Raw genomic sequence first — 22,594 nt, 5'->3', positions numbered from 1 at the left:
AGGAGAGATGAGAGGAGAGGAGAGAGTAGAGGGGAGAGTAGGGTAGAGTAGAGTAGAGCAGAGTATTAATTAATCAGGTAACAGTATCTCACTGTAGTACAGGTGTGTCTTTCAGAGTTGTTGCCTCCAGGGCTGTGTCTTGTACAAGATCATAAGGAACCAAACCAACCACCAAACCAACCACGATTTACTCTGACAGACGTACCAGTGAGTTTCACCACTAGGTGGTGCCATGTAACTAGTTAAAGGGAAGTGGGATCCTCTTCTTGTCCCAAACCTAGTCCCTACTTGTTTACTGTAAGTGTGTGCATCCCAATAATATCTCCTTTCTCCTGAAGAGTGCACTCGTTCACTACTATCACTTGTGTAACCCCGCCTCCACCCTCTCAGTTTGATTATGCGAAACCCTCCACCTCTTCCTGTCTCTTGCAGCCTCTGGCCTCTCTTTCCTGGGTCAAACGAGCTGGACCAGGGCTCAAAGATACATGATGCCCCTGGAACGCCCAAAGTAGCTGTCCTCCGCAAATTCAAGCCGTGAGCAGAGACCTCTTATCATGACTGCTACTTTGTTATTGATAGAAGTCACTGCTTGTGCATAGCCTAACTTTCAGACATATTCTGTCAGTTTCTGGAAAAAAGGATCTATTTCCCCTTCGGCCAGGTCTCATACGATGCCCTTTAACTTCCAGCGGAGGAAAGGTAGTGGTGTGTCCCAGCTCTACCCAGTGTTCTGAGATCACTCTGTCTCTGCTGAACCTCATGCTGGAGTATGACCCTGGTGACCTCGTCAGTTCCAGAGCCGTCCTTCAACACCTCGTCATCAGAGAACAACTGTGGGACATGTCTATGTCCCTATTCCCTATGTAGTGCACTACTTTTGACCAGGGCCAATAGAGCTCTATACTATATAGGGAATAGGGTTTCATTTGGGACACACAGCAAGACAGGTTTATAGATATACATTTTACCATCTCCCCTTTTCAGAGAACTATATTTAACTGTCCACATACAGTATAGGCCTGTATATGTTACAGTACAGAGTGCTGTCCTCTTAGTGTCCACACATGATCTCCCTTCACCCATCTTCTAGTTATTCTCCATCCATCTTGTTATAGGATCAATGTGGCGAGCTGATTGAAAAGCACAGCTATTCATGTTACTAGGCCCACAGTTGAACTTGGGACGTATTAGTCTGATGTGATGTGGTGACTCATGTAAAGTAAGGTCACCAGATTTCTGAAATTAAAACCGGGGACATTTCCAGTTCAGCGGTAAATATATAATTAAAATATCCAATGTTATTATCTATGAAATAAAAAAGGTGGACAATTCCGGTTTCATGTATTTAGTCTAACAGGCACATTGTGATAGAGAAAACTATATTACAGAAACCCTACAGACAAGACAGAACTGTGGGATCTGAACAGCCATTCAGTGGCCCTGGTAGTCTGGGTAGAATAAGAGCCTAACTCTCTAAGCCTTTTGATACAGTTGATCATGCTATACTAAGGCAGAGATTGTTGAGTGTAGGTCTTTCGGAGCATGCAGTTGCATGGTTTGCTAACTATCTGTCTGATAGAACTCAGTGCACTCAATTTGATGGGCTTATGTCTGTTAAATTGTCTGTCCTGAATGGTGTGCCCCAAGGCTCTGTACTTGGTCCTCTCTTATTCACTATTTATATAAATAATTTAGACAAAAATGTCCAAAATGCACAACTTCATTTTTATGCTGATGATACTGTTATTTACTGTTGTGCCTTGTCTCTTACAAAAGCTTTCCAGAACTTGCAAACTGCTTTTTATACTGTTCAACATACCTTGTATCAATTGAAGCTTATCCTCAATACTGACAAAACTAAACTAATGGTGTTTTCTAATGCAAGAAATAGACCTCTGAACCTTTCACCTATTACTACCTGTCAGGGAAAGGAGATTGAGGTTGTAACCTCATATAAATATCTTGGAATTCTAATTGATGACGGGCTCTCTTTAAAATTGCATATTCAACAACTTACAAAAAAATTGAAGCTGAAATTGGGTTTTTATTTTAGGAATATGGCCTGTTTTTCTTTTGAAGCCAGAAGGAGGCTAGTATCAACTACATTATGCCTTTACTAGACTATGGGGATATTTTATATATGAATGCTTCCGCTCAGTGTTTGAGATCAATTGACACTCTTTACCATGGCACTTTGAGATTTATTTTAAACTGCAAAACCCTTACGCACCACTGCACTTTGTATACCAGGGTTGGCTGGCCTTCTCTAGTCACTCGTAGGCTCAGTCACTGGTATACTTTTATTTACAAAGCCATTTTGGGTTTACTACCTTTTTATTTGGGCATTTTTATTGTTCAGAAATGTGGTGGATCGTCTCTTCGTTCGCTGGACTTTATCCTGCTAACTGTTCCAAATGTCCAAACTGAATTTGGTAAAAGGTCTTTTATGTACTCTGCGCCATCGTCTTGGAACGCCTTACAAAATACTTTTAAACTGGAAGAACTTGTCCCGATTGGTGTTTTTAGATCACTGATGAAGGATTTTGAGGCTGATTCCCTGACCTGTCAATGTTTTTAATTTGCTGTTTTATGATTTTGTTATACTCTTGTGAATTCTATGGTTTTTACTAGATTACTTGTAGTTTTTCATGTTGTTTGTCTGTATTTTTGTAATGACTTGGTGCTGCCTATCTTGGCCAGGACGCTCTTGAAAAATAGATTTTAAATCTCAATGAGCCCTTCCTGGTTAAATAAAAATAAAAAAATTAATAGAGCAGAAGAGAACATGAGCAAAATTGAAAAAACAGACAATAGTCTATGTGAAATACTTAACAACATAATAAAGAAATAAGATGCTGATGAGGTTGGTAACTACATAATATACTTATACCAACCTAATCTGTATATTTCTCAGAAGAATGTATCTTCAGGATTGCTCTGTGTTTGGCCAGCTTCTCCATGAACTCCTGGCAAGGGAGATTGAAGTTTGTCTTCACAATAAGCATGGCCTTTATGGTAGGAACAGTGAACCTATTTCTTGCTGCTGTCCATATATCATTCATTTGGCAGAACACTCTCGACTGGTGCATTACTTCCAGGTAAGCACATGACAACAGACGCTAATCTAGCCAGGTTAGTGTGTGGGATGTCATTCTCTTTGAAGTGGGTAACCACCGTGCTCCATCTCTGACTACTGTCTCAGATGTTTTCCATTCTTCAAGCGATCCCCCCTTTAGGAACTATTGCAGGCCAGTAACCTCGTCAAACAATCCTCATTGATGGTCACATTGGGGCATTTTTCCTGCAGTGTGCCTGCTGCCTTCTGGATCTCTTCACGCTGAGGTTGCCTTTTTAACTTCTTATGGCTGCAGGGGCAGTATTGAGTAGCTTGGATGAAAGGTGCACAGAGGTGCCCATAGTAAAATGCCTGCTCCTCAGTCCCAGTTGCTAATATATGCATATTATTATTAGTATTGGATAGAAAAGACTGAAGTTTCTAAAACTGTTTGAATGATGTCTGTGAGTATAACAGAACTCATATGGCGGGCAAAAACCTGAGAAAAAATCCAACCAGGAAGTGGGAAATCTGAGGTTTGTAGGTTTTCAACTCATCGCCTATCGAATACACAGTGGGACATGGGTCATTTTGCACTTCCTAAGGCTTCCACCAGATGTCAACAGTCTTTAGAACCTTGTCTGATGCTTCTACTGTGAAGGGGGGCCGAAAGAGGGGATTGAGTAAGGTCTACCATGACCTGAACATGGGCTGACCATGCACGTTCATGTGAGAGCGAGCTCTGTTCCATCGCACTTCTGAAGACAATGGAATTCTCAGGTTGGAACATTATTGAAGATTTATGTTAAAAACATCCTAAAGATTGATTCAAAACATCATTTGACATGTTTCTACTGACTGTTACGGAACTTTTTGACATTTCGTCTGCTTTTAGTGAACGCGCTTCGTGACTTTGGATTTGTTTACCAAACGCGCTAACAAAAGTAGCTATTTGGACATAAATGATGGACATTACCGAACAAATCAAACATTTATTGTGGAACTGGGATTCCTGGGAGTGCATTCTGATGAAGATCATCAAAGGTAAGTGAATATTTATAATGTTATTTCTGACTTCTGTTGACTGCACAATATGGCGGATATATTTTTGTCTTGATTGGCCGACCTCAGATTATTGCATGGTTTGCTTTTTCGAAATCTGACACAGCGGTTGCATTAAGAACAAGTTTATCTTTAATTCTATGTAAAACATGTATCTTTCATCAAAGTTTATGATGAGTATTAATGTTATTTGATGTGGCTCGCTGCAATTTCTCTGGATATTTTGGAGGCATTTCTGAACATGGCGCCAATGTAAACTGAGATTTTTGGATATAAATATGAACTTTATCGAACAAAACATATGTATTGTGTAACATGAAGTCCTATGAGTGTCATATGATGAAGATCATCAAAGGTTAGTGATTCATTTTATCTCTATTTCTGCTTTTTGTGACTCCTCTCTTTGGCTGGAAAAATGGCTGTGTTTTTCTGTGATTTGGCGGTGACCTAACAGAATCGTTTGTGGTGCTTTCGCTGTAAAGCCTTTTTGAAATCGGACACTGTGGTGGGATTAACAAGAATGGTATCTTTAAAATGGTGTGAAATACTTGTATGCTTGAGGAATTTTAATTATGAGATTTCTGTTGTTTGAATTTGGCGCCCTGCACTTTCACTGGCTGTTGTCCTATCGATCTCGTTAACGGGATTGCAGCCCTAAGAAGTTTAAAAAGGAGACAATGTAAATCTTTTAGATTATCTGTGTGCTTTCCCCATGATTGCAAGTAGTTCACAGCCGTAGTGAAGAATGATTGGGATGTTTTGAGAAGGCTCTCTTTAGACATTGCTCCATTTTCCTCTAGCTCTCTCAGAAGTCCTCTGACCAAAACTGGAATGAAGTTGTCTTCACGCCTTGCAGTCAATTTTCCCTCAATGTTTCTCAGAATTGCAGCTGACTCCACAGCACAGCTGTCCTGGAATTCAAGCATCTTGATCGTGTCACTGACTATGGTCAAGTTTCCATGGACAAAGGCCAGCCAAAGTTCAGTCAGTGGATCTTCAAACATTGTTCGGAGGACAACAAGGCATTTGTCTTCAGAAAGAAAAAAGGATTTCAATGGCACATACATTTTCAGCACTCTTTCTAGAGCAGGGAACATGGACAGCCAGCGAACATGGCTGTGTCCTAAAATGTTATGGTACTCCTGGCCAACAAACTCACAAAAACTCTTCAGTCTTTCTACTCTGACGGTGAAAATATCCAAATATCTTTGTGAGCAGGTACTCAACATCAAGGGGAATCATATCCAAAGCTGTTCTGGCCGTGTTATGAATGATGTGGGCAGGACAACCTAAGCCAATCACCTCCCGCTGCAGAGCATTTTTAAGTTGGTATTTGTGTTGTCGGCAGAGAATGCCACGACTTTGTTTTCCAGGTAACATTTTTGGATGACCACCAGGACCTCAGCTGCAATCTCCTCTGCTGTTTCTCCTTTCAATTCAACAACATCAAGCAGTTTTGTTTCCACAGATGTGTTGCCATCATATATCTTACAATATCTGACTAGTATTGGCAGCAGCTTTACATGTCCATGATTGGACGCATCAATGGACAGGGACACACATTCAACCTGGTCTAGGTCCTGTGTTACCAAAGTAGTTGCCCATGGTGCTAACACGTTACTCACTATGACGTCACATTTTGTCCAAGCACATGTAAACTTTGGCTCATAAAGCTTCGGTGTCAGTTGTGCTGTGCAGTCCATAGATCTGTAACTATGATTGTGTCGCATAGTGTGGTATGCAAAGACACCCTCCTGCACAGCTAAATCATATTCTTCTTGGGAAGGCTCTACCTTCTTGAAGAATGTGGTGACAGAGGGCATACCAACACGGGCAATCAGAGAGGCTTTATGCTGTTTCGCCTGTTGATGTTCTGCACTGCCGTTCTTCCCCCGCTGCCATTTGAAAAAGAGGAATTACAAAGGGTGCAGTGAACCATTCTATCGTCTTGACCTGACTGTATAAATGGAAATTCTCTCATCATGTTGTCATAAAAAGTGCATTTCCGTTTCTTGGAAATTGTTCATTGTACCGCCGTCTGCTCTTCTTCAATCTCCTTGTGTCACTCTTCTTACTCTTAACTTTTTCTTCTCCTCTAATCTTTCTCCTCGTCTTTCTTCCTTTCCTTCTCTTTACCTTTCCACCTCATTCTTCTACTCTCCTCGCTTCACTCCTTTAACTCCCTTCATTTTTCCTTCTCCTTCCTCTCCAATCTTTAATAATAAATAGTACATTATTAGATAAAATACTTTGGTTAACAGATTCCCATTGCTGCCTCATTTTTGTATTTTATCTCAAAAACATTGTTTGGAATAGTGAATTGGCAGGCTCTGTAATCATCTTTACCTTTCCTCCTCTATCTCACTCTTCTTCCTATCCAGTCTTCCTCCTCTCCACTCTAAAAGAAAACATTATGCTAATGTTATCCATGAAAATTTCAAAATATATTTTTCACCATACTTATTATAATGCCAAACCATTAAAATTGTAATCTACAAGTAAATATTATCATAATTAATTGTGCATTCATTTAATATAATCATATTTTCAAAATAGCCCGTCCACTGCATGTTTACATGTGAACGTTTTTTAACCTAACGTAAACTCGTACATCGCCTTGGTCTGTATAATTGCTCTCATTTTAGCGCCCCAAAAACATACTTCCAGATCAACTGTAATGTCAATACCATTGTAAAGCACAATTTCTCCCCTTTCCAACATTATCAAATCCATGACCTAAACGCTGCCCGTTTATGCATAATTCAAGCAGGCAATGAGCCCAGTCGGGTCTTTTTAAAAATGGCGGGTGGGGAAGCGAAACTAATGCGTGATAGTGAGAAGGAAAGATGTGTGGGAAAATTGCTTTTTTCCCACTTGATCTGTCCAACTTATCACCTTATCGCCTCTAAAATGTAAATAATACACGATAAAGAGTTTATATAATGTGTCATTACATACCTATTTGAAGGTTTGTGTTGAATTCGAATCAGGTTTTTAGGGCGGTGCTAAAGTGATCTTAGAAGTAAACAGCTGCTTTGAGAATGATGATCGCATGCAATGATGATGCAAAAAATGACTAGGTATCCCCCCCTTACCCCGTCACTGTCCATTTCTTGTTTTTAAACGAAGAGAGAAGTGCTACACCTGGTGGAGAGAGATTGTAAGACAGAAATAGTTGCTTTATGTGTGCTGTACGTTACGACATGACACATCACGATGTAATGGAGGGTCCGTTTTTTAAACTTTTCTCCAATACTATAGAGCCATTACCATGTCAATCAACGCTTGAACAGAAACCTAGTTTACACCCCCGATTTTGAAGTCAACACAGTCGCTACAGTCCCATTAGTTTTCTTTGTAGCCTCGTTTGAATGTTGCGGTTGCGCACATTTGTACGGAATGGGGTGAGTTTACGTTAGCTATGCCGATTAAGTTATCTAGCTAATGTTAGCTAGCATAACCTATTTAAAACCTTATAAAGCAGATCATCTATCTATATAATAAATTGTGACATTATAACATCATTAGATAGTATCTCAAACGATTGTACCTGGCTTGAAAAGACGTTTGTGGTGATGTTGTGGATTCACTTAACACTTGCTAGCTTCTGGATCAGTTTTCCACAGCTGTTTTCTCTAAAACTATCGCGAGCAAGTAGTTAGTAGAAGCTGCTATAGAGAGCAGCCCCCTCTGCTGGACAAAACAAGCACAACGCGATTGAGACGTCAACTGGTAGGCTCTGCTGCCCGGTCTTTCTTGCCACATAAAATATATTACTCTGCAATCTGTTTTTAACGCACAGTTAAAAACGGGGACAGTTCCGGGGACAGGCCACCAAAAACGGGGACGTCTGGTCACCTTAATGTAACGTGTGTGTTGTGCCATGGCAAGCTGCCAGACAGAGCCAGCAGGAAGCAGGAGAGATAAACCTTGCTGTTTGTCTCTCCAACATTTGCAACATTGTTTCAATATTCAAATTCGATCTCCAGCTGTCGGACAGTAATGAAAGTGTCGGGAGCGGACAGACAGACAGGCACCGTTTCTCAGCCAGTCGAAATCATGAATCAGCTGGCATCATTTTTATTGATATACAGTAATCCCTCGTTTATCGCGGGGGTTACGTTCCGAAAATGACCCGCGATAAGTGAAATCCGCGAAATAGAAAACTTTTTTTTTTTTACAATTAGCAACTATTACATGTATACAAATACAGTGACTCACGTGTAGGCCGTTTCGTCGACATTATGGGTTTAGGAGATGTTCGAAATTACAAGATAATTTGGCCAACTTAATGTAAATTTGCCAAGCTGTTTTATGTACGTACACATAACTGCACGAGACGACAAAATGATAGCACAATTCGTAGCATGTTTTGATACAAGAAGCGGGAGTGAGTTTTTAGCGAATCAGAATGCAGAGCACAATGCACCAAAAAAAAAAAAAAAATGCATTATGAAAATCCGCGAAATAGCGAATCCGCGATAAGTGAACCGCGAAGTGGCGAGGGATCACTGTATACAAATAAATGTCAATTGGAAAAAGGTACAATGAAACGAAGTGCAGCTAGTTTGCAGTCTTTCCAGCTTCAGTTCTAAGTGATTGTGTTGCTGTGTTGTTGGCTAGCTACTCTGAAGAACAGTGTCCTGACGAGAGAGCACATTTCTATGCCAGGTGAAATCGCACCTCATTAGTTCAATGTTATGGATGTGTCCAAATAAATGTCACTAGAAAACAGCTTAAACAAATGCAAATGCGGCTACTGTTGTTATTCTGACTGCACTGTTTGACGTGACTAAGTTAGCCGTTGTTGGCTAGCATTAAGCAAGGGGTAAGAACGTTACCAGCCCGTTGGGGAATGGAACATTTAGAACGAACGACTGGGTCGCGTCCATAGATACAGAACAAAAATACTTAATGACTGGGTCACATCTCTGGCAACCGAACCGATAGAATGAACGACCAGCCCGCTTCAGTAACAACCTTAGATTTGTGTCAGGGCTATATCTTGTGAAAGGATGAAATAAATGTATTTATTCTATCAAAATAACATTTAATGAAAATATGTCAATCCTTATTTGAATATGTGCGTAATCTATTGTATAAAAGTGGTTTGCCCCAACAACACCTGTGCCAATACTCCAAATACCAGCTTCTCTGGCATTATCACTTAAATAGTGTACTTGTTAGTTGATTTCACAGGCATATTTCCATCTCTGGTTGGACAAAAGTTATATTCTATCCTATTCTGATAAAGATGATTATAGATGCTGTCTTGTCCCTCTAGCCCAGAGGAGTCCCATCGCCAGGCCTTGGACAGCTGTATCAACCCCCCGGAAAGGACCAGTGGACACCCAAACCACTGACTGCCTCACTACTCCCAGGCCCATAATGCTGGTGGTGAGGGAGGTGAAGACACAATGTGGTGGTTTAATACAGGTTCCAAGAAACCCTCAGTTCAGCTCTTTTAGAGCCACAGCTAAACAGTTGGTCCAACAGACTTGTGTTCAGCCTCAAGACTGACTTCATTTGAATTAACTACTGGGTCTCATGTGCCCATACAATACTACTAAAACAAACAGTGCTGAAGCTAAACTCATGAGAAGCATTTAGAGGAAAGTCCTCTGGTGACTGACTGTCCATTCAGCCCACTAGTAAAAGACTGGAGGTCAGAGACAACAAGGTCTGTCAAAGCTGTTTAATACGAGTCACACGGTGAGAAAAGAAAAACACTCCCACTGTTAGACCTTGGAGAATCCTTCCACTGCCTACCTGGGTGCTCTTCAGGGAGGCGAAGCTTCGTAGCGCTACGATCATGCTTATAGAAGTCCATTGTCAGCAATGGTTGGAAGATGACCTTAGAGCCACAAAGCTTTAAGAAATGTAATGAATAGACAATTAGATTCCTTATTCTACATGACAGATATTCCCATATCTTTTTCACCTAATACATTTCGATGTGACCGTTTCACTCCCCTGAGCTAGCACCAGCACTCATACCACCAAGTATTGATGTTCATGAACAGTGTCAGTTGTCTGGTTCACACATTTTCGACATCAGTTCTGTCGTCATAACTCCTGTACCGTCCTAGTCCACACAACCATAACACCAGTTCAGTCATGTTTGTTATATACTAGGTCGGTAAGTGAATTCACACATTTAGAGTACTGGTGCCTATTAATGGGTGAGAGACCTATGTCAGCAGTAGTCTTCCATGTTTTACCTGAGCTCTGAGTGATGGCTGAATTAGACGGCTCCTATCTTAGCCTATGGCCCGGTCCTAAATCAACCTCTAGCACCTACGACCTGTGCCCTCGTGCAAATCTGAGAGGATTGGATAGGTATATAAGCAATATAGTGAAAATGTAATAAAGTGTTTCAGGGAAATGTGGTGCCATGTCTACCTACATAATCCAGGTCTCCGCAAGGGCATAGGGGTGGTTTTGGGAGTGGACTGGCTAGCAGCGACAGGCTAGCTTTCAGCACTACCTATTAGATAAAGAGGTTTCCATGGAGACAAACATATTAAGAAAAATACACCTGAATTCTCTTTATGTACAACAGAAAAGCAAAAACAACCTGCATATTCAAGATTAATTTTTAATATTATGTATATATTTTTCTGCATTAGAAATATCACTATTTTCTGAAATGAAGAACTTCCAACTGGTGTAATAATGATCATTTCACCCATAAATCATCAAAGTACAATATTTACATATAATACAGAGCCCATTTTTAAATCTGAAATAATATTAAAATAAATGTTCAATAGATATAAAAAGGTTTTCATTCTATTTATATTTTTAACAACCTTGTCAGGGGAGTCCTTGCACACTCCAAAATTGTAAAGCCATTCTCTAACTATTAAGTGCAAACAATTCTCATTTTGTTCCTTCTTTAAAACCCTATGATTGCAGCGTCCAGACAGAGACACCTTGCATCAACCCAAGTGCATCCAAAGGCTGTCTTCAGATATCTTCTTTTTGTCCCATTATAATTATGAATTAAAACTTAACACAGAACAGAAGAAAAAACAATACCAGTGCAAAATACTCAAGCTGTGATGTTCTGATTTAAATTAAAAACTGTTTCTTTTCTTCTTGTAGTTAAAGGAAGCGAACTCCTCTGGTCTCCCTTTGCTGTGAACATGAGATCAAACTGCACCAGGGTTAGTCAGGGATGAGGGACTAGTGAGAAGAGATAGCACCTGTCCCTAAACAGCCCCTAACCCCTAGGCACTCAGGTAGATCTGAGGACTGGATAGGGGAAGAAATGTGGCTACTACCATATTGATTAAACCTATCCAAGTCTTTCAGATCTACACAAAAATGTCAGAGGTAGTAGTGGCTAGGGGTTGTGTTTCTGGACCGGGCTAGGCTATTAGAGAGTCTGAAAACAAGCCCGAGCTCTTCCAGGGTGTGTTTCTGGACCAGGCTAGAGAAGGTTGAGGGGGAACAGAGGTGGAAACAAATAAAACACAGCCCTGCAAGCCTCCTGTCCCTGAACAACGGTTTCAATGCTCATGGACCATTTCAAGCTTTCTGCATGATCCTTTACACCCCTTTCAGACTGTGGGCCTCTCCACCTACCCTCACTGGCCCACGTAAGCTATCTATCCTTCTATCTAAAGATGAACAGAATGAAAAGAGACCTTCAGTGGTGCTGATGGTGAAGGTGTGAGTGAAGAACAGCGCTACTGGGCTATGGTGAGGTGTGGCCAGGTCATCCTGTCCCGTCTGTCTGTGGTCTGGTGGAGCTCGGTTTAGTTTAGCAGCACTAGCACCAGGGCTATACTACAGTCCCACTAGGAGAGTTGGTCGGGTTCTGAGATGGCAGTAAGCCCTGCAGAGGAGGAGAGGGAAATTAGTTAGAGGAGGAGACTTTTTGGACACTCAGAAAGGAAAAACAATGTTAATTGAAACTTGTCATCAATGGGAAACAGTAGGTTACATCATCATCATAAAAAATATGTTTTTAGCACCAAAACAAATCCCTAACATTTCTAAATGGCCAATTAAGATCCTGGATTGATAACCATCCCTGTAAGGGTATCACAGTGGGCAAATGAGGATGCTGCATAGCAAACCTAAACTGCCAATCAATAGTCAATCAACATTTTCAGAGATCTATGAGAAGTGTCTAATCTAGGTGCCAGATGTCAAACTATAGTGTCTAGAGGAAGATCTCAATTGCATACTCCTTGCGTCCTCATCTCCTTCTCAAAACCCATTGGAGGAGAAGGTCAGAGGGGCGGGACCTCTGGCTTTCTCATCCAATAGGTTTCGAGAAGGAGGCGAGGAGGATGCAATTGAGATCTTCCCTAGGGGTTGGAAGTGTCTAGGGGTCTAGACTCACCACTTTCCCAGACCTGACATAATGTTGAAAGGGGTAGGGGCCTAGACTCACCACTTTCCCAGACCTGGCATAGTGTTGAAAGGGGTAGGGGCCTAGACTCACCACTTTCCCAGACCTGACATAGTGTTGAAAGGGGTAGGGGCCTAGACTCACCACTTTCCCACACCTGGCATAGTGTTGAAAGGGGTAGGGGCCTAGACTCACCACTTTCCCAGACCTGGCATAATGTTGAAAGGGGTAGGGGCCTAGACTCACCACTTTCCCAGACCTGACATAGTGTTGAAAGGTGTAGGGGCCTAGACTCACCACTTTCCCAGACCTGACATAATGTTGAAAGGGGTAGGGGCCTAGACTCACCACTTTCCCAGACCTGGCATAGTGTTGAAAGGGGTAGGGGCCTAGACTCACCACTTTCCCAGACCTGACATAGTGTTGAAAGGGGTAGGGGCCTAGACTCACCACTTTCCCACACCTGGCATAGTGTTGAAAGGGGTAGGGGCCTAGACTCACCACTTTCCCAGACCTGGCATAGTGTTGAAAGGGGTAGGGGCCTAGACTCACCACTTTCCCAGACCTGACATAGTGTTGAAAGGGGTAGGGGCCTAGACTCACCACTTTCCCACACCTGGCATAGTGTTGAAAGGGGTAGGGGCCTAGACTCACCACTTTCCCAGACCTGGCATAATGTTTAAAGGGGTAGGGGCCTAGACTCACCACTTTCCCAGACCTGACATAGTGTTGAAAGGGGTAGGGGCCTAGACTCACCACTTTCCCAGACCTGACATAATGTTGAAAGGGGTAGGGGCCTAGACTCACCACTTTCCCAGACCTGGCATAGTGTTGAAAGGGGTAGGGGCCTAGACTCACCACTTTCCCACACCTGGCATAGTGTTGAAAGGGGTAGGGGCCTAGACTCACCACTTTCCCACACCTGGCATAGTGTTGAAAGGGGTAGGGGCCTAGACTCACCACTTTCCCAGACCTGACATAGTGTTGAAAGGTGTAGGGGCCTAGACTCACCACTTTCCCAGACCTGGCATAATGTTGAAAGGGGTAGGGGCCTAGACTCACCACTTTCCCAGACCTGGCATAATGTTGAAAGGGGTAGGGGCCTAGACTCACCACTTTCCCGGGCCTGACATAGTGTTGAAAGGGGTAGGGGCCTAGACTCACCACTTTCCCGGGCCTGACATAGTGTTGAAAGGGGTAGGGGCCTAGACTCACCACTTTCCCGGGCCTGACATAGTGTTGAAAGGGGTAGGGGCCTAGACTCACCACTTTCCCGGGCCTGGCCCATGTGCAAATGAAGCCCTCCTGGCAGGCTGTGACCAGACAGTCCTCCAGGAAGATTAACACAGTGAGTCTCTCATGAGCGATCTTCTTACACACCAGTGGCTCCAGCAGAGGAACCTCCTCCATGCGCGGGCACAGCAGCGTGCCCAGAGTCTTAGCTGCGTCCGCCTTGGCTGTCCGCGCCGCAGAGCTCAGTTGGTTGAGCTTGTCGCTGCTCTTGCTGCTGATGTGGCCCATGCTGTGGTTGCGTTTGTGGTCCTTCTCGTGGCGCTCCTTGCGTGTGTCGTGCAGCGACAGCGTGGCAAACTTGCTGACCCCGGTGGCGATGAAGGCGCTGTCGATGATGCTGCTTCCTTTGCTGCTCATGTGGCTGTTAGGCGTGGTGCTGCCCCCTGCGGGGCCAGTGGAGTGCGGCAGGCTGTTGGAGCGCGGCAGGGGGGCGAGGATTGAGTTAGAGAGGGCGCTACTGTTACCACTGCTACTGCTCACGGTGTTGTTGCCATTGGTGCCAGGTGGGTTAGTAGGGTTAGTAGTAGTAGTAGTAGCAGTAGTATTAGAGGCCGACCCAGTAGCTGGGGGGCTGGTGGCACTCATAACGTTGGTGTGAGTTCTGGTGCGTGACAGGGGCAGGTGGGGGAACAAGATGTCCTCAGTCAGATCCCACAGACACAGCTGGGTGTCCTGTCCCACCGAGCCGAAGCGATAGGTCACGCTGACCGGCCTGCCGTCTGTAGAGTTCCTCTTGGAGAGATGTGATTGGGAGCTGTTGGCCCGGTCCCGCCCACCTGCAAAATGGATCTGCTCGTGGAACTCCTCGTCGCTCCCGCTGAACTCTGCGGGCGGGTCGCTGTCCTCCACGCTGGTCGTACAGTGATCAAACGCCACTACGCTCACCCACGACTTGTGGCCGTGGCCCCTGGCGATCACCCTGCAGTCTGAGAAGGACCAGACTGTCACCAGGTCATCCTCCCCCCCAGCCACTATGTATCGTCCGTCCGGACTCCAGCACACACACAGCAGTCCACCGAAGTAGCTCTTCATTGTGCCGTGCAGCTCGGCCGCGTCAAAGCCGAACACGCGCAGGAAGCCATCCTGACTGGCGCACGCCAGGAACTTCCCATCAGGGGAGAAGGCGAACTCGTTCAGCGCCCCCTCACCCACCGTCCAGCGCAGTAGGGGGTTGCGGGCCGACTTGCTCTTGCAGGTGTGCACGGCGTAGCCATCGCCCTGTTTGAGGAGCTGGTAGTGGGGTGGCGTGGTGCCACAGGTGTGCTCTACGTTGTACAGGTACAGGCTGCCGCTGGAGTGAGCCACCAGGAAGAGGCTCTCTGAGCCAGGGACCCACCGCACACATGTCACACCAGACTTGTCTATGAGTCTCTGAGGGTACGAGAGGGAGAGACGTCGACGTGAGTGTTGTCAAACATGCATTCAAACGAAAACATTTTAAACCGAGGACATGCTACCTGAACCGGTCCACGTTCCAATAGCAACACTACCGTAACACCTAAACGGATGCCCAACACATCGTGTGGATATGGGAACGGAACAGTCATATTCTAATGTGCATTTGAAAACAGTTTCCTCCCAGGAGAGGAAAGTCAACCACATACATTGATATTCAACCACAGGACAGCCATCTTAGCCAGTCTGACTAAAGTGAACTCTGCTGAACCCACCTCCTCATTGAAGAGCTTGCTGGTCTCCTTCTTGATAGGGTCGATGAGCTGCACCTGGCCGGCCGAGAAGCCCACCAGCAGGGAGACGCTCTCCGCCGTGGCCGTGAGGGGGTTGAAGTCATGACACGTGGGCTGCGTTCCTTTGTAGATCCTCTTGTCTATGGGCTTGCTCAGGTCAGCAGCCTTGTGAAGAAACACAAGACACAGTCAGAATCACGTACAGCCATTATCTTAGTTCAACATACACCTCAGTGATTTTACAAGGCCACTCCTGTCACTATAACACCTGCAGATAATGCACTGACCTAATGAGAATCAGTGGTAATGTAACAGTATAGGCCTATTAGCCAACTGAAATACAGACATGAAAGCATTGGACCTCTTGTCTGCAGTGACGTCAAGTAGCCTCACCCCCACCGCTTCCTTTACTTCTCTCCAAGACTTCCACCATCCTTCACACAACCCACAAAAAAACATCCCGGTGACCTAGAAATCATTACCTAGCAAGTAGCAACATTCTGTCAAACTTGCCCAAGGACAATTATGTCAAGGGCATTAGAGGTATCGCATGTCTGCAAATTCCACTTTATTAGGCTACCTCAGAGGCACCAGACACGGGTCCTACTGCACAGACAATCATTAGCCCCGGCAGAGAGCGAGACAGACAGAGACAGAAAGAGAGACAGACAGAAAAAGAGCTGTCCACTCCAGTGGGGGAATATAGGTTACCTTGCAGTGCCAGTGTCTACCAACAGTTGTCTAGGGCAGAGACAGGCCTATGGGGAGACAACTTGATTCTAACCAGACAGATGCTTGTGTAAACACTGAGGTGGTAATGTCAGTTATTTTTAGATTTTTTTATTTAACCTTTATTTAACTAGGCAAGTCAGTAAAGAAGTAATTCTTATTTACAATGACGGCTTACCAAAAGGCCTCCTGCGGGGATGGGGGCTGGGATTAAAAAAAAATATATATATATAGGACAACACACATCCCGACAAAGAGACAACACTAAATAAATAGAGACCTAAGACAACATAGCATGGCAGCAGCACAACATGGCAGCAGCACAACATGGCAGCAGCACAAAAGAACAGCTGTTGTCAAATTGCTGTTGTCAGCTGTTGTCAAATTCATAGGTGTAAAACATCTAAGAGCACTGGGTTTGTGGACAGCTGGTCGGTACTAGGCAGTTGGTGGTACAGTAGGACGCTGTAGATGGATTTGAGCCCTCCGGAAAGTATAGGCTAGGTTATCACTGGTAAGATGAGTAGCTATATTGATGATGAGGGACAATAGTTTTTCCTGTCAGCGTGAACTGACCAGGAAAACCTCCTGGCCCTAGTTTTATGTCTGGGGTCCAGACTTCAAGTGTTTCTTAGGAAATCCAGGAAACGTCCTGGCCCAAGGGTTGATACTGTAGGATCCAATCTGTGACTCTGGTGGTCTAACTCACAGTTTCCAAAACTAGATCCTAGGGCCCCCCCCTGGGTGCACATGTTGGTGTTTGCCCGAGCACTACACAACTGTGTAGGGTAAACATTAAAACATGCACCCAGGGGGGGGCAGGACTGAGTTTGGGGAAACCTTGGTCTAACTGAGTGGAGGACCAACAGAGGCAGTGAGGGAGATAAGGCTATGTCATAAGACTGTTGACAGATCTGTCAGAGCAGGGCCAGCACTAATGAAATTAGGATCTTTTACACACTTCAATATGCCAAGAATACATGCGGCTCCAAAACCCTGGACAAACCAGTAGCCAAAGCCCTATTCTCTCCACGGGACTTTAACTAATGTGAAACTCATAAGAGACAGGTCAATGATTTAGACTACGTCTGTGTCCCATCCAGTACAATATCCTGCTGATCTGTGTACCATCATCAGATGAATAATACCATGACAAATTCAATCACACACCAAGGGCCACAACAGGGGGCACAGATATGCTCCCGAACAGACCTAACTCCAGCATAACAGAGATAAAAGTGAGTGAGTGACTGCACACCGGGTCAGTGGCAAAAAATACCCATTTTGACAATTAGGCAAGAGGATGCTTAGCCTTCTGCCTCCTTGTCATCAACTGAGAAATGTCCTCACAGACACTGTTAAAATATAATCCAATGCCACTATCAAATGAATTAGGATATTTCAACACAGACTAGGCTATGTCCTAAATCTTTGGTAATGAGCAAGAGACTGTAGGCCTATTCACAAAGCCGACCCACTGGGCTCACTGACATCTCAGCTGTTTGCTCGGTTTTCTAGCCAGGCAGTAGCTCTGCTGTCCTATACCTGACCGGTATACTACAAAGCAGGACCAATGAGTTAGCCAGTTAACTTTGAACACCAGAAATTACTATTGATTTACTGGTTCATTAAGAAAGCTAAAATTAGATGTGTTTTTGGTTGTTTAGACAATTAGACCATGGCAATTTCCTGCTTATCTTTTTTTTTAAATAGTTGGGGAAGTTAACTCACTGGTTAACTCATTGGTCCTGCTTTGTAGAATACCCCTCTAGTCTTCACTGATTACAGGAAGGACTACAGAGACCTCAGTTCAGTCCAGTACCGTGGCTATTGCCAAATACCCCTATATACACCGCATACCTCCAAAGTCTAGTGTTTAGCTTCTTCCAAAATCAAGCTTCTCTTGGTAACAGCAGAGAATCCCCTCCTGGATCAAGAGCCTTCCTGTCTAATATTTGTTTTTTGCATGCAACAAATTAAGTAGCATTTGAGTTACTTGTATATCTTTATGAGCTGGTATGAGCTGTCCTGCAGACAGACAAACTGCAGACAGTTTAGGTCAGAGAATGTATAAAATGTTTGCAATGTGCTCGTTAGCATTTAGTTAGCATTCTCTATGGGATGTTACATGTACGTGTTAGCATTGCTAACGTTCGGATAACAGAGGCTCAGTGGGGTTTGAAAAAATGCGTCAGTATGAAGGTACAATAATCTGGATACCGTCCAAGCCAACTAATCACTTTACTAGATAGCGAAAACTACTAAATTAGCAAACCAAATGCACAACTGCAGAGCCTTTAGCACATTTTAGACAGTTAACTTAATAGTTACAAGATATCTAGCTGGCAAACATTTAGTTGTGAATTCCGTACTGAAACTATATCACCTAGTGCTTTCTGCACAACAGTGAGTGACTCACAAGGCTCTGGTCCCTCGTTGTTGTGTGCTTGTAAACAAACACCACGTGACTGGGGCCTACCGGTAAGCTTCATAATGAAACATTATGTGACAGGTGAAATTATTAACATATTGCACAAGTTGACTGCAGGTATTTACTTGAAAAGTAGCTACAAATATTCAAATGTATTAAAAATGTTCGAAGATAGTTCCAACGGTATTGAAAAACCATCCCATGGCTTTCCAAATACTCCGGTATACCACTAAAACCAACATCCATTAGTCAGAAACACTTGCAAAAATTGAGGTGACAAACTTAAAATATCTTACAATCTCCCACACAAATCTACTCCATCCTCGAAGTGCCCCATGTTAACACCAACTAGGCCAACACAGCATGTGCTAGAAGCAGTCCAACATCTTCCTCATCATAACAATAGAAATGACCGAGCAGCCACAACACAAGATAAGTTAATGGTGTCTGACAATGTGACGTAAGTTTCACTTGTCTTATGTTTTGAACAAGTTTAGAAATGTGAGGACACAAACAATAGGACATATTATCATCGTCATTATCACTAGATGCCTTAAACAGCTCGATGCAGTGACATCATCCCTGCCACTAACAGACCCAGACAGATCACTTGCATAACATCATCCCTGCCACTAACAGACCCAGACAGATCACTTGCATTACATCATCCAGAAACACAGCTCACTTCCAACCAAACACACTTTCACAATAAACAATACCAAGCTGGCTTTGGGGCCTTGAAGGACTAGCATAGGACACATAACTAGTTGTCTATACAGTAGTTGACTATTCTATGATCGCAAAGAACCTGTGCAGAGAAAATAAAACAAGAGCACTAAAAACACACCACTGTTGTCAGTTATCACTCTAACCTCAAAATACACAATATGTATATTACTTAACGTGTCGCATTTAACGTACTCTGCAAATGCAGAAGATGTCAATCAACATGTCAGAACTGAAGACGGGCAGTTCCAAGGTTAAAGCGCGCATATTCACATAGCTAGAGAAAACAAACAGTCACTAAGAGGCCATTCACTTGAATCGAACCGGTTAGTTGGCTAACTAGGTGGGCGATATGCACATACCAGGACTTCTCCACAGGGTGCGGGCAAAACAAACTGTGGCGATGCTACTAACTAGCTAGTTAGCCACCAAAGCTAAGTGGCCTACTCTGGCTAGCTATCTGCGCACGTCAGTGAAACTTCCAAACTGGACAGCACATTACTATGCATTTGAACACGCACATTAACTTTAATAATAAAAGTTGTCAGCTTTGAGTGCTGTTTACCTTTCTTACGCCTTTGTAGATGTAAAAGTACAGTTCCCGGCCCACATTGAAACAGATTCTGTCGCCGTTGCCTGACTGGTCGTTCACGTTCACGAATGAGACTTTTACCGGATTTGAGCCCTGTGAATTAAAAGGCACCCTGTTAGGGCGGCTATATTCGGAGTGAGTGAGGAGTTTATAGACACCTTCCCGAGTGGTGAATTGAGTTTTAATTTCGTTCATCTCCTTCCCTCCTCCCTCCGCAGCCATCTTGGAAATTGGCGTTCATCCTGTCCAAAACCCGGATCTTACCAACGATATGTATACAACCTGGATGATAGACCGATGCGGGGTATTAAAGCCACCGCGCAACCATCTTGGTACTCCTCCTCCGTTTAAAAAAAATATATTTGGAAGCTATATAAATGCATGAATTAATGTTTAAACTCATTTTTGGCACATTTATTATATTACAGAGACCTTAATGCATAGTTTTAAATTGTATAATGTGAGCTAAACATTTAAAAAATAATATATACAGTACCTGTCAAAAGTTTGGACACACCTACTCATTCAAGGGTTTTTCTTTATTTTTTAAACTATTTTCTACATTGTAGAATAATAGTGAAGACATCAACACTATGAAATAACACATATGGAAACATATAGTAACCAAAAAAGTGTTATACAAATCAAAATATATTTTATATTTGAGATTCTTCAAAGTAGCCAACATTTGCTTTGGTGACAGCGTTGCACACTGTTGGCTTTCTCTCAACCAGCTTCATGAGGTAGTCACCTGGAATGCATTTCAATTAACAGATGTGACTTGTTAAAAGTTAATTTGTGCAATTTCTTTCCTTCTTAATGCGTTTGAGCTAATCAGTTGTGTTGTGACAAGGTAAGGGTGGTATACAGAAGATAGCCCTATATGGTAAAAGACCAAGTCCATATTACGGCAAGAACAGCTCAAATAAGCAAAGAGAAACGACAGTCCATCATTACTTTAAGACATGAAGGTCAGTCAATCCGTAAAATTTGAAGACCTTAGAAAGTTTCTTCAAATGAAGTTGCAAAAACCATCAAGCGCTATGATGAAACTGGCTCTCATGAGGACCACCACAGGAAAGGAAGACTCAGAGTTACTTCTGCTGCAGAGGATAAGTTCACTAGAGTTACCAATCTCAGAAAATGCAGCCCAAATAAATGCTGTCACAGAGTTCAAGTAACAGACATATCTCAACATCAACTGTTCAGAGGAGACTGCGTGAATCCGGCCTTCATGGTCAAATTGCTGCAAAGAAACCACTGCTAAAGGACACCAATAAGAAGAAGAGACTTGCTTGGGCCAAGAAACACAAGCAATGGACATTAGACCAGTGGAAATCTGTCCTTTGGTCTGATGAGTCCAAATTTGTTATTTGTGGTTCCAACCGCTGTCTCTTTGTGAAACGCAGAGTAGGTGAACGGATGATCTCCGCATGTGTAGTTCCCAACGTGAAGCATGGAGAAGGTGTGATGGTGTGGGGGTGTTTGCTGGTGACACTGTCAGTGATGTATTTAGAATTCAAGGCACACTTAACCTGCATGGCTGACCTGGCCTCCACAATCACCTGACCTCAACCCAATTCAGATGGTTTGGGATGAGTTGGACCGCAAAGTGAAGGAAGAGCAGCCAACAAGTACTCAGCATATGTGGAAACTCCTTCAAGATTGTTGGAAAAGCATTCCAGGTGAAGCTGGTTGAGAGAATGCCAAGAGTCTGCAACGCTGTCATCAAGGCAAAGGGTGGCTACTTTGAAGAATATAAAATATACTTTTTTGGTTACTACATGATTCCATATGTGTTATTTCATAGATTTGATGTCTTTACTATTATTCTACAATGTAGAAAAAAAATAAACCCTTGAAAGAGTAGGTATGTCCAAACTTTTGACTGGTACTGACAGAGCATGCGCTCCTCAGTTGAGTCCACAACCAACGCGCTAAAAGCTTCAATTAGTTAATACTTCAGTTTAGAGAGAGAAGTGAGGAATTTGGTGAGGCAAAATACATTTATAAACCCTCGACAAAATGCATGTAATAGTTTGTCTAGCTAGCTAAACGTTCTAGTGGAATTGCATGGACGTATACTTTCTTATTGTGGAGAATGCGGTACTTGAATCATGGTTTACCTTAGCCCAAAGGCCGGCAGATGACGATATTGAGTCGTTTCATCGTACCGTCCAAAGGCAGTTTATGAAACGGGAATGAAACTGTGTATGACGTGAAACCATCCAAAGGTAAGATGAAATGGCTCAATATCGCCACCTGGAGGCCTTTAGGCTAGGTAGACCATCATGCGAAAAACGCTCGCGAATGCTGCAAATGTCGAAGTCGTTCTAAAAAAGTAATCCTTCAATTTGGATATGACCATTTTACAATTGTGAAAAGTATATTGTATGTTGTGGATATTCATATTTAATTAATTTGATCGAGCCTATTACATTATTTTCTTCTGTAGCCCATAGATACCTCCTGCTTTACTCGTCTGTTGCTAATAGTGCCATCCTCTGGGCAGTCTGCTCAAACACACATGCTGGAGAATTCTGGTCTTTTCCATCATTTTCTGTATGTTCATGATTTGACATTTGTCTTACCATGATGACTGCTACAAATTGAGACACGAGTTGCATCGTACTGCATTCTCCATTATATACAT

The 22,594-nt window shown here is 43.3% G+C and overlaps 1 protein-coding gene across 3 annotated transcripts; it reads right to left on the bottom strand.

The window, feature by feature from the left end:
* Positions 1 to 10,697: 10,697 nt before the first annotated feature.
* Positions 10,698 to 20,220, bottom strand: LOC139582663 (WD repeat-containing protein 20-like). 3 transcript variants are annotated; one of them, XM_071412859.1, is made up of 4 exons: positions 19,915 to 20,220; positions 15,446 to 15,628; positions 13,749 to 15,146; positions 10,698 to 11,960 (listed from the first exon to the last, which is right to left on the bottom strand). In XM_071412859.1, exons 1-4 carry the CDS (start codon positions 20,161 to 20,163, stop codon positions 11,907 to 11,909), a joined length of 1,884 nt encoding a protein of 627 aa, XP_071268960.1. In that variant the 5' UTR covers positions 20,164 to 20,220; the 3' UTR covers positions 10,698 to 11,906. The 3 variants fall into 3 exon arrangements, with proteins under 3 accessions (XP_071268960.1, XP_071268961.1, XP_071268962.1); XM_071412860.1 differs by having other exon boundaries at positions 13,863 to 15,146; XM_071412861.1 differs by lacking the exon at positions 13,749 to 15,146 and having other exon boundaries at positions 19,915 to 20,219.
* Between the last annotated feature and the right edge of the window lie 2,374 nt (positions 20,221 to 22,594).

Source organism: Salvelinus alpinus, chromosome 8 (genome assembly GCF_045679555.1).
Source record: "Salvelinus alpinus chromosome 8, SLU_Salpinus.1, whole genome shotgun sequence".
Classification (NCBI taxonomy): Eukaryota; Metazoa; Chordata; class Actinopteri; order Salmoniformes; family Salmonidae; genus Salvelinus; species Salvelinus alpinus.
This window is presented reverse-complemented; position numbering and strand designations above follow the sequence as displayed.

Excerpts from the sequence above, each read along its gene's own strand:
- LOC139582663 (XM_071412859.1), bottom strand. The coding sequence starts at position 20,163 with ATGGCTGCGGAGGGAGGAGGGAAGGAGATGAACGAAATTAAAACTCAA. Across the intron at positions 15,629-19,914 it reads TCTACAAAGGCGTAAGAAAG|GCTGCTGACCTGAGCAAGCC; the intron begins GTAAACAGCACT and ends TTTCTTCACAAG. Across the intron at positions 11,961-13,748 it reads GGGCCAGGCCCGGGAAAGTG|GGCTTACTGCCATCTCAGAA; the intron begins GTGAGTCTAGGC and ends CCTCCTCTGCAG.